Source organism: Natrix helvetica (assembly GCF_964273705.1).
Source record: "Natrix helvetica genome assembly, chromosome: 2".
In the NCBI taxonomy this organism is placed as follows: domain Eukaryota; kingdom Metazoa; phylum Chordata; class Lepidosauria; order Squamata; family Natricidae; genus Natrix; species Natrix helvetica.
The window spans coordinates 189,856,454-189,872,531 of NC_138552.1; the positions used below are offsets into that span (position 1 = coordinate 189,856,454).

General features: G+C 39.5%; 1 protein-coding gene and 1 long non-coding RNA gene across 2 annotated transcripts in view; one reads left to right on the forward strand and one right to left on the reverse strand.

Moving 5' to 3' along the window:
• FRK (fyn related Src family tyrosine kinase) overlaps window positions 1–1,224 on the reverse strand; it is a 76,360-nt gene extending 75,136 nt beyond the window's left edge. Inside the window, exons 1-2 of the mRNA XM_081945894.1 lie at window positions 1,150–1,224; window positions 316–1,073 (exon numbers count right to left, since the gene is read on the reverse strand). Of these exons, the coding sequence (XP_081802020.1) occupies window positions 316–698 (383 nt within the window). The 5' untranslated portion in view covers window positions 699–1,073; window positions 1,150–1,224. The remainder of the gene's footprint in view (window positions 1–315; window positions 1,074–1,149) is intronic.
• LOC309387792 overlaps window positions 1–16,078 on the forward strand; it is a 957,351-nt gene that overhangs the window by 796,174 nt on the left and 145,099 nt on the right. The window lies entirely within an intron of this gene.

The following is a 16,078-nucleotide window of genomic DNA, read 5'->3' on the forward strand; positions in this document are numbered from 1 at the left end:
GATCAAAATTCAGACCCTTGGCAACCGACTCATGCTTATGATGGTTGCAGTATCTCAGGGTCACATGATCCATTTTGCAACCTTCTGACAAGCAAAGCCAATGGGGAAGCCAGATGCCCTCAACAAGTGTGTTATTAATGTAACAACTGCAGGGATTCACTTAAGGAACGTGGGAAGAAAAGTTGTAAAATGGGGCAAACGGCCCTTAACAATTTTCTCACTTAGCAACATAAATTTGGGGCTCAATTGTGGTCGTAAGCTGAGGACTGCCTGTATTTTCTTTAGCTCTAGCTCTACGTCTGTATCAAAACTTACGGTTCAGCTTCAATACTCTGGTCGGGAGCAACATAGTTAGCTGGGATATAGCCTTGCAGTTTTTGTCCGGGTCTGGCAAGACCATTCTCCACAAGCAGGTTTGCAAACCACCAGCCCTCCTGGGAGGTATCCAGCACTTCAAGCTTATCTCCAGGTTGAAAACTCAGATCATCCTCAGTCCGGGCTTGGTAAGGAAACAAGGCAACAAATCTGCAGCTCTGGTCTACCGTTCTGATTGGAGGTGATATCGATGGTCCTACCGGAGGGCCATTTGTATCACTGCTTGTCCCCGTCTTACCTCCTGACCTGCAGTCACAAATTTTGAAAAACCAGAGCACGTAAGACTCCAGACTTGTACAGTTCTTCTGGCAGCAGTTTCCCATGCTGTGGCTCCTCTTACTTGCTAGTTTCAATTTCTTCAGCTTTTTTTCCCCCCTCTTCTCTCCTGTCCCCCCGTGTTACGCATTCACAAATCCTTGAAAGCTGTTTCCTTCATTATCCGTCATTTCCAAACTCATCCTTCAAGCCCTTTGAACAAGATAAAAGCCAAGGGACTTTGCTGGGATTGGAGAAGATTTTTTACTTGGATTTTCTTTCCTCTCAATTTCTAAAAACGAAAAGTCTTCCCCAAGAGTTTCTTTCCTCGTCTTGTGGCTACTTGCTCAGGACTGAAACCTGAGCAATGAAAAGCAAATCTTCGTGTCAGGGGAAATTTTCATTTCCTCTTCTGATCATTCAGAAAGACCTGAGCCATTTTCCTGGGAGCCAAAAATAAAAAGATAAAATTAGCAAACAGAAGCAGAACAGATTTCTTTTCCAGCCAAATCTCCCTACCTTTCTTCCTCCTAATACTCTTTAGTCTCACAAAGATATACTGTGACTACTGCAGAGCGACCAAAACCGTGCCACTCTTGCTAATGAATAACCAATCAGACTGACCTTTTGTGTTAATAAGCTGAAATGTGGACAAACTTCTTTTGTATGAACTTCCTGGTTTCTCCTCTTTCTGCCTCTCTTTTATTACACAGAGAGTGGCGCATTTTCCCTTCTGTTCTGCATGCCACAAATAAAGCAACCTGCAAAATCATTGTACCGTGTAAATAAATGTGTTGTTGTTATCCTGTTTGGCATGAATTCTCTTTTATATGATTTCATTAAATGTTTTTGAAAACAAAATAAAAATAATGAATGCAAAGTAATATACAGAATAAGAAAAAGAAATAAAAAAGAATGTTAAAGGTAGGAAAAATTAAAAGAAAAGAAAAAAGAGACAAAGAAATAGCTTTCAATTTTCTTTGCAATAGGCGTAAGTACAATTATAAGATTACTTCTTACTCTCTAGTTACAGCATACCCTTCTTCTTTCTACCCTAATTATCAAAACCATAAATCATATAGTATGTTCATTTTATAACAGGCTTCCAGTCAGCAATAAATGTGATTTATTGTTTTTTTTTCCCCTGATCAAATAAGTCAATTTAGGCATCTCAGCAAGATCCAGCTCGCATTTTAACTAACCATTCCTCCATTGTGGGCAATGCCCAATTTTTTTGTCCAGGTGCCAGACGTTCTGAGAACCAGTAGTGAAATTTTGAGTAGTTCGGAAAACCGGTAAATACCACCTCTGACTGGCTGCCCCATCTATTCTCTGCCTCCCGTGTCCCAGCTGATCATGAGAAAATGGGGATTCTGCAGTAACCTTTCCCTGGAGTGGGGGGGGGGGGAATGGAGATTTTACAGTAACCTTCCCCTGCCACACCCACCAAGCCATGCCCACCAAGCCCCGCCCACAGAACTGGTAGTAATAAAATTTGAATCCCACCACTGCCAGGTGCATAGAGTAATCTCACTACAGTTATGTACAAAAACAAAGTTCCATGACATACTTGCAATTGTTTGTCAATCAAAAGTCCTCTGAATCAGTATATGTACTTGAATCCATAATTTTCTAACTTTTTTACAAGTCCACCAAACATGGCAAAACATGTCTCTGGTTCACATTTCCAAAATAAATTTGAAGCACCTTTATATATTCTAGTCAATTTCTCTGGTAATGTGTCATATTTCATTTTATAAAAAATTCTTTATGATGATAAATTTGCAAATTGCGTACATTTAAGTTCCTTCCATCACATATTTTTCCATTGTTTCATCTGTATATTATAACCAAACTTTTAGTCCACTTTATCAGACATTCATTCGCACACTTCTGTTTCAAATTTCAATATCCCCTGCCACCAGTTCTTGTGGTTTTTTTTTTAATTGAAAAAGTTTTATACAGACAAATTTTCCCCCTTTTAACCCCCCCCCCACCATACAGTATAAATCACATACAGATACTATGCCCCCTCCCCCCAACCCCCCAAAAAATTCTCATTCAGATATTATACCAAATACTTTACCCCCTCCCCTCCCCCCGTCTTAAAGTAAATTACTCATTCACATATTGTACCCCCTCTCCTCCCAACATTCACAATATAAGTTTCTCTTAAAGTAACAATAGCCCATTAATGCCATCTTCTAAGCTAATTTAACATATATAACTCATAATATAAATTTCTCTTTATAAATTTCTTCAAGAGAAGAACCAAGTTCTTCTCTTGGTTTTATTTTACATTCTCCTTGACAAATTTCTAGTTTACAAATTAGTCAGTTGTATTTGCCAACATATGCTGGATCATGGAGAAAGCTAGGGAGTTCCAGAAAAACATCTACTTCTGCTTCATTGACTATTCTAAAGTTTTTGATTGTGTGGATCACAACAAATTATGGCAAGTTCTTAAAGATATGGGAGTACGAGACCATCTTATTTGTCTTTTGAGAAACCTATATGTGGGTCAAGAAGCAACAGTGAGAAATGGACACGGAACGACTGATTGGTTCAAAATTGGGAAAGGAGTTCGGCAAGGCTGTATACTGTCACCCTGCCTATTTAACTTACAGTATATGCAGAGCACATCATGAGAAAGACGAGGCTAGATGGATCACAAGTTGGAATTAATATTGCCAGAAGAAATATCAGCAACCTCAGGTATGCAGATGATACCACTCCCCTGGCAGAAAGTGAAGAGGTACTAAAGAACCTCTTGATGCGGATGAAGAAGAAGAGTGCAAAAGTGGTCTTGAAACTCAACATTAAGAAAACTAAGATCATGGCATCTGGCCCTCTCAATTCCTAGCAAATAGATGGGAAAGAAAAGGCGGTAGTGACAGATTTTATTTTCCTGGGCTCCAAGATCACCACAGATGGGGACTGCAGCCAAGAAATTATAATAATAATAATAATTAATAATAATTTTATTTGATTAGCCGCAACCCTCTCCCGAAGGACTCGGGGCGGCGTACAATCAAAGCAAATAAAATACAGATAAAGACAACATACATACATAAGAAACAAAGACATATACATGTGCATGGAGGAGGTAGATTAATAAGTGAAGACAATTAAAAAACACAATTTAAAATCCCATTAAATAAAATTACCAATTAAAAAAACCCGTCAGGAGCGTTATGAAGTTATGGTTGAGCCAGGCCAGCTATTTGGAATAGGTGGGTCTTGAGCTTTATACAGAAGGAGCGGAGGTCAGTGGTGGTCCTAATATCCGGAGGGAGGTCATTCCACAGGGCTGGGCCCGCCACAGAGAAGGCTCTGCTCCTAGGCGCCGCCCCTCGGCACTGTCTGGTGGACGGCACCTGGAGAAGTCCCTCTCTGTGCGAGCGGATGGGTCGTAGGGATGTATGGGGCAGAATACGATCCCGCAGGTAAAAGACGCTTGCTCCCGGGGAAGAAAGCTATGGCAAATCTAGACAGCATACTAAAAAGTAGACATCACCCTGCCAATAAAGTGTGCATAGTCAAGACTATGGTTTTCCCATTTGGCTGTGAAAGTTGGACCATAAGAAAGGCTGAGCGCCAAAGAATTGAGTCCTTTGAACTATGGTGCTGGAGAAGACTCCTGTGAGTCCTTTGGACTGCAAGACGATCAAACCGGACAGTCCTAGAGGAGATCAACCCTGACTGTTCTTTAGAAGACTAGATCCTGAAGATGAAACTCAAATACCTTGGCCACCTAATGAGAAGGAAGGACTCACTGGAGAAGAGCCTGATGCTGGGAAAGATTGAGGGCAAAAGAAGAATGGGACGACAGAGAATGAGGTGGCTGGATGGAGTCACTGAAGCAGTTGATGTGAATTTAAATGGACTCCAGAGGGTGGTAGAGAACAGGAAGGCATGGGGGAATGTTGTCCATGGGGTCACAACTTCTCAACTAACAATATTTGTCTATTATTTCTCATGTACAATTAGCATTTTGTGCTGAGAAGCACAAAGGTGTTTTCAAGCACAAACTGGAGTTATATCTATTCCATATCCGCAATATGGCATGCCTAACATAATGATTTTTTAAAAGCAAACATTGACTTTGATTTTGTTGTACCACAAATATCCATGCCTCCCAAATCTTGGATCATGTCTTTCTAACTATAGAAGTTTTCTGTTTCTCAGCAACACTCACTGTTTCATCCAAATCAACAGCAAACTGCAAAACACAAATTCAAATCTGGTGAATCCAATCCCTCTCTTTCCTTTGCTTCTTGTAGCATGTTATATTTAACTCATGCTTTTTTTCCCCACCACACAACTTTAGATATACCCTTCTGCCACTGTAAAATGGTGCACCAGTTATCAAAGCAGTACTTTTTAAAATAAAAAGACATACTATTCAAGACATTCATTTCTTAACTAAAAAATTCTCCCCAGCAATGAAAATCGTAGTTCCTCCCATATTAACATATGTTTTTAACTTCATTCCATGTCTTAACATAATTATTTTAAAATAGCATACAATTTATATTTGTCCTAAGGATAGCTTCATATTTTACTTTGTTTTCAATCTTAAAACTTAATTTGCTTATCAATTCTGTTTGGTCTTCTATTTTCGTATTTTTGTTAGCATCTTCGTCTTCTGTTTATTAATCTTGAAGCTTGCTAAACCACCATATAATGTATACATTCATATTTCAATTCACTTTAAGAAATCTTCTAGAACCAACACCAAGTCATCTGCAAAGTTTCTTTTTTAACCTTTACTCCTCAATTTTCTCATCTGTCCCATATCTGTATTCAATATAAACAAGAAAAAGATAGTCAGTATTCCCGTCTTGTTCCTTTTTGTATCTCAAAAGCTTTGTTAGATCTCCATTAACAATTGTGTGCTTTCTGTAATGCATAGATCGATCTCATCCATTTTATGAAGTGCTGTCCAAAATTCGTATCTTTCAGAACCTTAAACAAGAAATCCCAGTTCAAATTGTCAAGGGTGTTTTTTTGCATCTAAGAAGATCAATACAGTTTGTTTTTTTATTATGTACCAGAAGTGCTTGCATGATAATCTTATTGATATTTCTCTCAGAATGATACTTGGATGCTACATTCAACATCTCATGACATACCTTTTCCAAAGTCACAGAGCCACTGTGAAGCTCATGGAAATCTCTTGCAAAGCTTCATTTCAGATGACCTTCTTAAACTTTCTGCCACCAGATACATAGCTCCAGGATAGCAATAGCACTTAGACTTATATACTGCTTCACAGCCCCTCTCTAAGGGGTTTACAGAGTCAGCATATTGCCCCCAACAATTCCTTCCATACATTTCTGTTCTAAATAATGACAGATATGGCTAGCAATGTTAAAAGAAAGTCAGAAAACAATTGAAAACAGAATTCAAGACAACATTCGTATTCAAGCAGTAGAAAAAGCAGAAGAGTCAAGATAATTTCTGCATGCCCACAACTACATCTATTATCTAGGAATATAGATCTACTCAATGCTGAATACATGATGTAGTAGACCTTAAGTAAGATCATAATATGGCTGTAATACAGTGACGTGCAGTCAGGTGAGGCAAGTGAGGCATAGCCTCACCACACTCATCATGAAAAAAAAAAGTAAAAGGAAAAAGCTGAGCTAGTTGCTGCCTCACCGTAGATTACTCTGCTTAACCTCACTGGTGCTCTCCCTCCCCAAGTGTAGTGACTTCCTCCCCAGGCCCCCATTCATTTCTCTCTCACACACACACAGCTGGATAAAACTATATAAAAATCTAGCCCAGCTTCACTGATTACAAGTTTGAAAAGGCAACGTGGCTCCACCTGCAATCAAATTACACTTGGGGAGGGAGAGCACAAGCGAGCACTGAGGAGACCACAGGAGGAGGCAGGAAGCCAGGCAAAGAGCCATGCTGTAGTACACACACTTCCCCCCAGCCTCTTTCTTTTGGAAGGCTCGGCTCGGCTTCCCTCCGGCTTCTCTGCCTCTCCTCTCACCCCAGCCTGCCAGCAGGAGGTGGTGGGTGGGCTTTATTGTGTTCCAGGCATTTCCCACCCAGACAGCAGGCTGCATTTGCAATTGTGGAGGTGTTTGGGAAAGGCAGCAGGGGCAGCTTCTCCAAGGCACCTGAGGACAGAACAAGAAGCAATGGGTGGAAACTAATCAAGGAGAGAAGCAACTTAGAACTGAGGAGAAACTTCCTGACAGTTAGAACAATTAATCAGTGGAACAGCTTGCCTCCAGAAGTTGTGAATGCCCCAACACTGGAAGTCTTTAAGAAGATGTTGGATAGCCATTTGTGTGGAACGGTATAGGGTTTCCTGCCTAGGCAGGGGGTTGGACTAGAAGACCTCCAAGATCCCTTCCAACTCTACTATTGTATTGTATTGTATTGTATTGTATTGAATGTGGGGGGGGGATGGCAGAGGAGCTGCTTTCAAGCCACTGGAAAAGATATCCAATCCAACTTTTGTGTGTGGGGGGGTTTGTTTGAGAGTGAGTGAGAGAGGGAAGGGGTAGGAGAGATAGTCCAATCCAACTTCTCTGTGTGTGTGTGTGTGTGTGTGTGTGTGTGTGTGTGTGTGTTTGAGAGGGGGGGGAAGGGAGAGAGGGAGGAAGGAGGGGAAGGAGAAGAAAAAGAAAAAGAAAGAAGGAGCAAAGGAGAAAAACAAATGCTGTCGCTTTAAATTGGAACTGAGCACGCCTAGCTGTGGAATTCTGGGAGTTGAAGTCCACAAGTCTAAAAATATTTGAAACTCAGCACTGTGTCAGTGCCTCACCAGTCATAAACCTCACCACACGTCACTGCTGTAATATCACAATTGTGAACTATTCATTTATGTCCATTTTCCTGCAAAAAAAAAATCACCGTCCTGTTAAAATACATTTTAGCATCTAACTTGTTTGTAGGTCAAAGTTCCTCTACAGAATGATGGACCTTTGGACTGAAAAATAGCATTTTTAATAACGAATTGTGTCCACATCAAAATGTCCCATATTTTGTACATAGTTGGTACTTAACAGAACTGGGATTTGTTCAATTTTCTCTGTATGTAGCCCACCAAGCAATTCATACATATGTGGTTGAAAAGGCGAAACATGTATTTAAATGAACATATGTGAATTCCAAAATCTCCTCTACTGAATGCTGTTACAAACTGCCACACACAGCACAAGTCGGATGCTTACACATGGTGGCTTTAAAAGAGTTTGAAATCTCCTCTGGACCTCCCTATTCTCCTGACATTGACAGAAATTTGAAGCTGGATTGTTTTATGATCAACTCCAGAGTTAGGAACATAAACTCACTGCAAAACTAATCTTTTTCCTTGAAATACTTCCACTCTGCAGAACCTCAGAATGGCCTCTTCCTTCTTTGCTGGAAACTTTGATCTCTGATCTTTCTGATACATTCTGCTTAGTCTTTCAGAATCATGTCAACGTTAATGAATCGATTCTTTAAACAGTAGTTGACGTTTTAATGAGTTAGCAGGAAAGTGCTGTGCGCATGCACGGTCCAAAGCATTTTTTTCAAATTACTTTGGAATTATATATACAACCATACTACACATGTTTTATTTACGAAAAAAAGCAAGCATAGTAGACAGCAAAAGAAAAAGTCCTGTGTAGTCAAATCAACTGTGACTGCATAATATATTTAGGAAGAAACAGATTGAACTCTCTCTGAAAAGTTTTTCTATCCTCATCAATAAAAAGCAGAAATCTTATTTTCAAATACTGGAGAAGGAGGAATTGCAGACTTTAGGGAACATTATTCTTTTGTTAGTTAATTTGCTAAGCAGACCTCTCATTAGTTCACTGGAGTACACAATCCTTTCATAGTAACTAGAGCATCCAAATTCATAGCATTGTAAATACTCTTCCATTGTAGGGCATAAAAAAAAATCGGAGCCATTTTTTTTCACTCTGAAAAATTATTCCCCAAATCCTTATTAACATAATGAATAGATGTGATAAATCCGGTTTCCTGCTACTTGCATTGTGAATACGTTTTGAGATCAGTGGCAAGGCTCAGTAACAATACACATGATGACATTGTTCAGAATCTTCAGACTCCAGCACTAGAGACAGGTTTTTTTTTCTCCTCTAAAATCAGATATATTTTATACCTATTCTTTTATTCTAATGGCTTGATTGCCTAAGATGCTTACATTACAATAGCGTGTTTTCAAGGCTCTGAGGTTCATTTACAAGCGAATATAAATTAACAAAAGGGATGTGGTGGCTCAGTCGTTAAGACGCTCAGCTTGTCAGTCAGAAAGGTCGGCAGGTCAGCGGTTCGAATCTAGTGCCGAATAACAGAGTGAGCTCTGGTTACTTGTCCCAGCTTCTGCCAACCTAGCAGTTTGAAAGCATGTAGAAATGCAAAGTAGAAAAAAATAGGAACCATCTTTGGGGGAAAGATAACAGCGTTCTGTGCGCCTTTGGCATTTAGTCATGTGGCCATATGACCAAGGAGACGTCTTCGGAGAGCGCTGGCTATTTGGCTTTGAAACAGAGATGGGCACCGCCCCCTAGAGTCAGGAATGACTAGCACATTTGTGCGAGGGGAACCTTTACCTTTATCTTTACCTTTACCTATAAATTAATGAAATCATAGAAATAACCTGGCTTTACAATATAATGAAATCTAGAACTGTTAGCATGGTGTAAAACTTCAAAGCTATAGTTATACAGTAGTAGCTGCCACACAGATGTGTTGCCTTAGTGGCTCAGCTACCCATTTGGTGGTATTGCCAAAGTAGAGGCACTCCCACTAAAGTTCCTGCTGTTTACCCTCTTTTAGTGTTTATCTCAGCCACTCTCTAATGAGCTGCACTTTTTTGTTTTTGACTTTCACTTGATCCCCCCCCCCCAAAAGAAAAATATGCCCTTAGCATATTTATATCTCCAGATGGCCTTTAGGAGAAGGAATATGAGGTCAGAAAAATTTTGTAAATTGGAGTACTATAGTTCTTTGTCTATGCAGATTATCAGTCATTTGGTCCATGGTTATCCCAAAGGTTTTGTTTCCTTCAAAAGGCTACTTGACTTTCTTTGTTTTTCTTTGAAGAGTTTCACTTCTCATCCAAGAAACTTCTTCAGTTCTGACTGAATGGTAAAGGATGGAAGGATGTATATTCCTTGCAGTCTTCTGGTTTTTAGCACTCTCTCTGAGAATCATTGAAAACACTTGGAGCTTTATGTGTGCCCTCAGGGTCACCTGAATAGCGCAAATATGTATGAAACCTTCTTGGAACTATTGAAATCGTTCTGACCTATTCTATTCTACTCTACTCTACTCTACTCTACTCTATGATATGATACAATTCTATTTGATTCTAGATAGCTGATACAGTTCTAAGGAATAGTTCTACCTTTTGGGGGTGGGGCGGGGAGAGCACTAGTACTTACCAGGATGTTGAATTATGCCAAATAACATATTTATGTATTTATTTTATTTTATTTTAGATGTTTAACTGCCTGTATTATTTTTATAAATAACTCAAGGCAGGGAACATATGTACTATTCCTTTCCCCTCCTATTTTCCCCTGATTGGAGAAGGTCCATACAACTTAAGAGTTGCCATGTTGATAAATACTGCTCTACTCATTTGAAACTCCTTGTACAAGTGTGTTATCTATGGTTTATACAGAAGGCTTTCCCATTTGACTTACGTGTTGACATGTGATTATAGTTCTTTGATTCTTTTTCCTGAACATAAGAGCTAGGTTGCCTGAACTGCTACATTAAATGAGACGTAATTAAATGGATTATGCAAAAATGTAATAACTGTTAGCAATTCAAGTGTTCGGTTTTCTACATAGTGCTGACTGCTGTTAGCATTGTGCATATACTCTTCTGAAAATTATAGCATTTTAAGTTGTTTTAAATGCACAGTTTGTGGCCTATCGGTGTGTATTCTTTACAAACATTTTCCTGATAAAAGCCTGCCATTACCTCTAATTCCAATAAACCCTATTCCATTTAACATAATATCTGCTTAGGTTGTTTACTTATACAAAATAACTATAATGATTAACACATCTCTAAAACATACTTTCCTTGACTAAGCAAGGGACAATAATTCCATAAACAAATTAGAAGTTGGTTTAATGGAAGAAAAACCTTGAATGCATTTTTTAATGTGTTGCGTGTATGTGTGTGCATAATTAAATCACAGTTCTAATATAGCTGAAACAGTTGCATTTCAGGAATATATAACACTTATTTGCACATTAATTGGTGCCATACTTTACAATGGTATTTGGGAAAGCAATAACAAAATGGCTTCCTTTGCTATGTGAGTCTTTTTTTAAAATTTGCATTTACTTTTTGAAATATCCTTTAACGTGTAGGTTAAATATCTATTATTATCAGGTTTACTTATATATGATGTTACGGAGAACACCGAACTGCATTTGCAAAATGAATATTGACCAATGCTACCCATTACCTAAGCTGGTTTGTATGTTCTGCAGTTAAATCATTTAGCCCACTGCCATTATAACGTAGCTGCAGAGAAGAGGGAAAAAGCAGAAGCAAGGCTATTCCATCATTTCTGCCAGATGCCTTGGCCACTTTCCTAAATCTGACTTTGCCAGTAGCCATTCCATCAGGAAACCCTTAAGTGTTTTTACCCCAGCTAAGCAGCATAAGAATCATAACATTAAGATCTCGCATTTCTTTTTCTTCCCTTCTTCCTCCATCATCCTGTCCTAGGTGGACCAAATATTTTAGTCGGCAAGCCTAGTGCAGAGATCACATTTTCAAAATGTGTTCACAGTGCTGATATGCAGTAGAAATGCTTTCAAATAACACATTAAAATTGCCTGATTTGAAGGGTTTCATCTTATGCCTCATTACAAAACCATTTATTTTCTCCAAGGCTGGACAGGAACAAATCTGAAACTTCTTCTACTGGAATTGAGGGAGGCTGCAGCTTTCAAGATATATAGAATTTGTCAAGGATAGGAAATCAACTTGGAAAAGATCTAGGCTTAGCCATTCAAAGTTATGACAGAACTTTCCACCCACCCACACCCCAAAAAGTAATGCTTGCAAAGCAATGGCTGCTGCAGTGCTCCCACCATTATTCATCTTTACATTCAACTACTGGGTGGTGTAGGGTTTCCTGCCTAAGCAGGGGGTTGGATTAGAAGACCTTCAAGGTCCCTTCCAACTCTGTTATTCTAGTTGCGTTAAGTGTGTTTTGCCCCTTTTTATGACCTTCCTTGCCACAGCTGTTAAGTGAATCACTGCAGTTGTCAAGTTAGTAACATGGTTGTTAGGTGAACCTGGCTTCCCTATTGACTTTGCTTGTCAGAAGGTTATAAAGGGATTCTCAAATGATCCCCCGCCCCCTTCCCCATCCATCCTGCCATGGTGGCGCAGTGGTTAGAATGCAGTACTGCAGGCTACTTCTACTGACTGCCAGCTGCCTGCAATTCAAAATCCACCAGGCTCAAGTTTAACTCAGCCTTCCGTCCTTCTGAGGTCAGTAAAATGAAGACCCAGATATAAGCCTAAGTTCTATTGCTATTATCCCAGGTCCTTGACTTGCTCCCAAGCTGGCCGCAGCAAGGCAAGGGAGCCTAAATTTGGGCAGCAGAAATGGAGGACTGAGGACTACTTCCTATCTGGTCAACCAAGGACTTCCAAAGACTTGGTCTCCTCCTCACCCAGCTCCAGAGCCCAGCAGCACCCAATTTGCCTGTTTGTTTTTGCAGAGGAGCCTAGGTGATGCAATGCAATGCAATACGAGGCTCAGCTTTCTTGAAGCTGCTGGCCTCTCCTAGCAAGTAGTACTTCTCATGGGAAAGCTCCAGAAACTCCACAAATAGATGATGTCTCCTTCTGGGAGTTGGCTGACCCTGGGGAACACTAAAGAACAGTAAACAGAGCACCCAGTGCTTCAGGAGCAGGGGAAGGGTGGGCCTGGGACTGCGCTAACCCTCCAATGATCTCTCCCATCTCTGAAGCACTCCACACTTCACTTAATGACTCACACATTCATTTAACAATTGGATCAGGGAGATTAGGGGTGGGGAAGTAATGAAAATTAATGAAAAGGACTAGGGGAGACATGATAGCAGTGTTCCAATATCTCAGGGGTTGCCATAAAGAAGAGGGAGTCAAACTGTTCTCCAAGGCACCTGAGGGTAGAACAAGAAGCAACGGGTGGAAACTAATCAAGGAGAGAATCAATTTAGAACTAAGGATAAATTTCCTGACAGTTAGAACAATTAATCAGTGGAACAGCTTGCCTCCAGAAGTTGTGAATGCCGCAACACTGGAAGCTTATAAGAAGATGTTGGATATCCATTTGTCTGAAGTGGTGTAGGGTTTCCTGCCTAAGCAGGGGGTTGGACTAGAAGACCTCCAAGGTCCCTTCCAACTCTGTTATTCTATTCTAAATATTAAGTGAGATGTTCCACTTAATGGTCATCACAACATGCAACCATGAGCAGGCTCCACTATGGTCATAAGTCAAAGACTACCTGCATGTCCTTCTTGGAAAGCATCTAAAAAAAATGAATGTAGGCCTTTCCCACTAATTTTTCTCACCAGAGGTGGCACGCAGAACCCTCACTGTAGGCATGCATGCTGTTGCCGGCTGCTCTTCTGGTTTAAAAAACAGGCTGTTTTTCTGGCTGTTTTCAGGCCGAAAAACAACCTGAAAATGGGCCAAAAAATGACCCCAAAACAGCCAAAAAAACGCCCAAAAAACAGGCATGCACGCACTGGCCAACTGGTCTTTGGGTTTCCAATGTGTGCACATGCGCACACGTTCCAGTTTGGGCACTCAGTGCCAAAAAGATTCATCACTGGGCTCGGCTATTGGAAGCCAGAAATTCCCCAAATTCAATTTTTGCCTGAGTTGCAGATTATATGTAAATGTTCTGTATTTGGAGATTTCCATGCAATTTTGTTGGACATGTTGCAAATGACGGCTGTAGCACAATGATAAAGAATATATAATTTTTCCCTCCTTTTGCCATCCTGTGTTCAGGGGTGTGAATGTGTGCACATATACACATACACAAAAAAACATCTAACGTGTGTTTGTGTATGCGTGTATACAATCTTTCCTGATTGTAAGCCACCTAGAGTTACCTTGTGGTAAGGTGGGTAGCCAATAAATTTTGTAAATAAATAAAAGAAACAAAACTAAAGTTTCGGCAATATAACAACTTTATCTTTGGCTTCAGCAAAATGAAACTTGCTTATATGAGAATTCTAATATTGTTTTGAAGACATTGTCTTTTTTAAAGTTCTTTTTGCTCAGTTCCCAACAAACATTTATCAAATCAGAGAAGAAATACTTCCCATCATCAACCTTAAAGGTATTTAAGCTTTTGTCATTCATTCGTTTAAATAATAATAATAGCAACTGTATTATATAAAGATCTGCAATTGAAAGCATATAATTGAATATGTCATTGAATATATGACTTATAATTATATCTTTATCTCTGCCTGAAGTGAAATGAAAGAGGATTGGGATTTTAATGTTTCATTAATTAGCCTAAAATGCATTTGCTGAGTTTTATTTTGCAAAAAGTAGAGCATAGCTAAAGCATGTAAATTATTTACAAAATGGTATTTGATCATTGATCTGTTCCTAAGTATCTGACTACCATGTCTGAGTTGAAAAATCCAATCATTCTTTGCTGCCATCAAGTGGTAATCTGGGTTTTGGTAGCCGAGTTATGGCAGAACTATTTAAACGTTGGGCTCAAGCTATTCCAGCAAGATTCATGTCTAGTTAGCGGCTGCCTGGCATGAAGTAGTCAATGGAAGCATCATTCTTAACTGCGTATCCAGGATGTATTCTGCAGTTGCATACCAGCAAGATGAAGTTACTGTTGCTACAGAAACCTTCTAGTATCACAAATGTTTATTTTCCTGTGTGGAGTTGAACTTCCTCTGAAGGAAATAGTGTGTAATCCTGGGCTTCTCTTGGACCCATGGCTCCTGTTGGAATAGTGGTGGAAGCCATCGTGGGGAATCCCTTTGATGTTTCAAGAGATTCCGCTAATTGCTTCTTTTTCTGGAGCAGGAGATGCTGAAGACATCATGGTCATCTCTAAATTTATTTTCATCAATAATCAAGTAAGTACTATCAAGACATTTTATTCTGGATCAACCTTACCCAGGATAATATGTCTACAAACTGATCCTTGGATCCGTCGATACTACAGCTATCACCACTGGAGCTGCTGACTATCTTCTACTCCTTTTCCCAGCATGATGGAATTCTCAGGGGACCTGGATCTTCACCCGATATCCAAATATGGTAATTTGAGCTTCATCACCTGTATTTTAACTCTGGATAGATTTGTTGGATGATCTGTTTTCTTGGTCATACATTATTAGGAGTCTTTTTCGACACCATAGTTCAAAAGGGTTGATACATTCTTGGTCCTGCTGCTTTAAAGTCCAACTATCCTTCCTCCCAGTAAGTACCACAAGGAGCACCAGTGCCTACATGAATAGTACAGCTATCACCACTGGAGCTGCTGACTGTCTTCTTATTATTTATTTATTTTACCGAGCTTCTAGACCGCCCCCTCTCCCAAAAGGGACTCGGGGCGGTGTACAGTCCATGCAAAATATATCAAAATACAATAAAAAGTTGAATATGTACAGTTGGAATGGAGGAGGGTAAAAATGGAATTAAAAGAACTGTACAAAGCAGTATATATAAATATAGGATTTTGAACCCCTAAAACACACACAATAAATTAAAAACAATACCCCTAAAATAACCAGTTAATAGTACATTTGCCAGGAGGGACAGTTGTAATTATGCCAGGCCTGCTAATCGGAACAGGTGAGTCTTCTCCTTTTCCCAGCATGATGGAATTCTCAGGGGACCTGATCTTTATACTGTAGGTACCAGCACATCACAATATTTGAATATTTTTTCCAAGGCCTACATTGCTACTCTAAAAAAAATAAAAATAACCAAGTGTTATTTTGTAGCATATTTCTTGACTGGTGGTTCCTTTGCTGTTGGTAGTAAATTGTAAAAGGCAAAAGCTATTTAGCACTTAATTGTCAGATCTAAAGGTGGTTGCTGCACTTGTTATTATTAATCTGGTTCAGTTTATATTTTAAACTGAATACTATTTTTACTGCGCTTCTCGACTTTTATTATGACAGCTTGTGGATAGTTTGCATTTTCAGCTATTAGACTAGTGTCATCACCATGGTAGAGGCTATCAACATTTTTTCCTCTAGTTTTAATTTCCAGTTTCCCTCAATATATATTGAGCACATAAACTGAACAAATAGAAAATATACAGCTTTGCCTTGCTCATTGGCCAAACTAGAGCTAGTCTGTTTCACCATAATGAACTATGACTTTCTGACATGTGTACAGGTATCAAATGAGAACAAGAAAATATTCTGAGGTTTCTACTTTCCA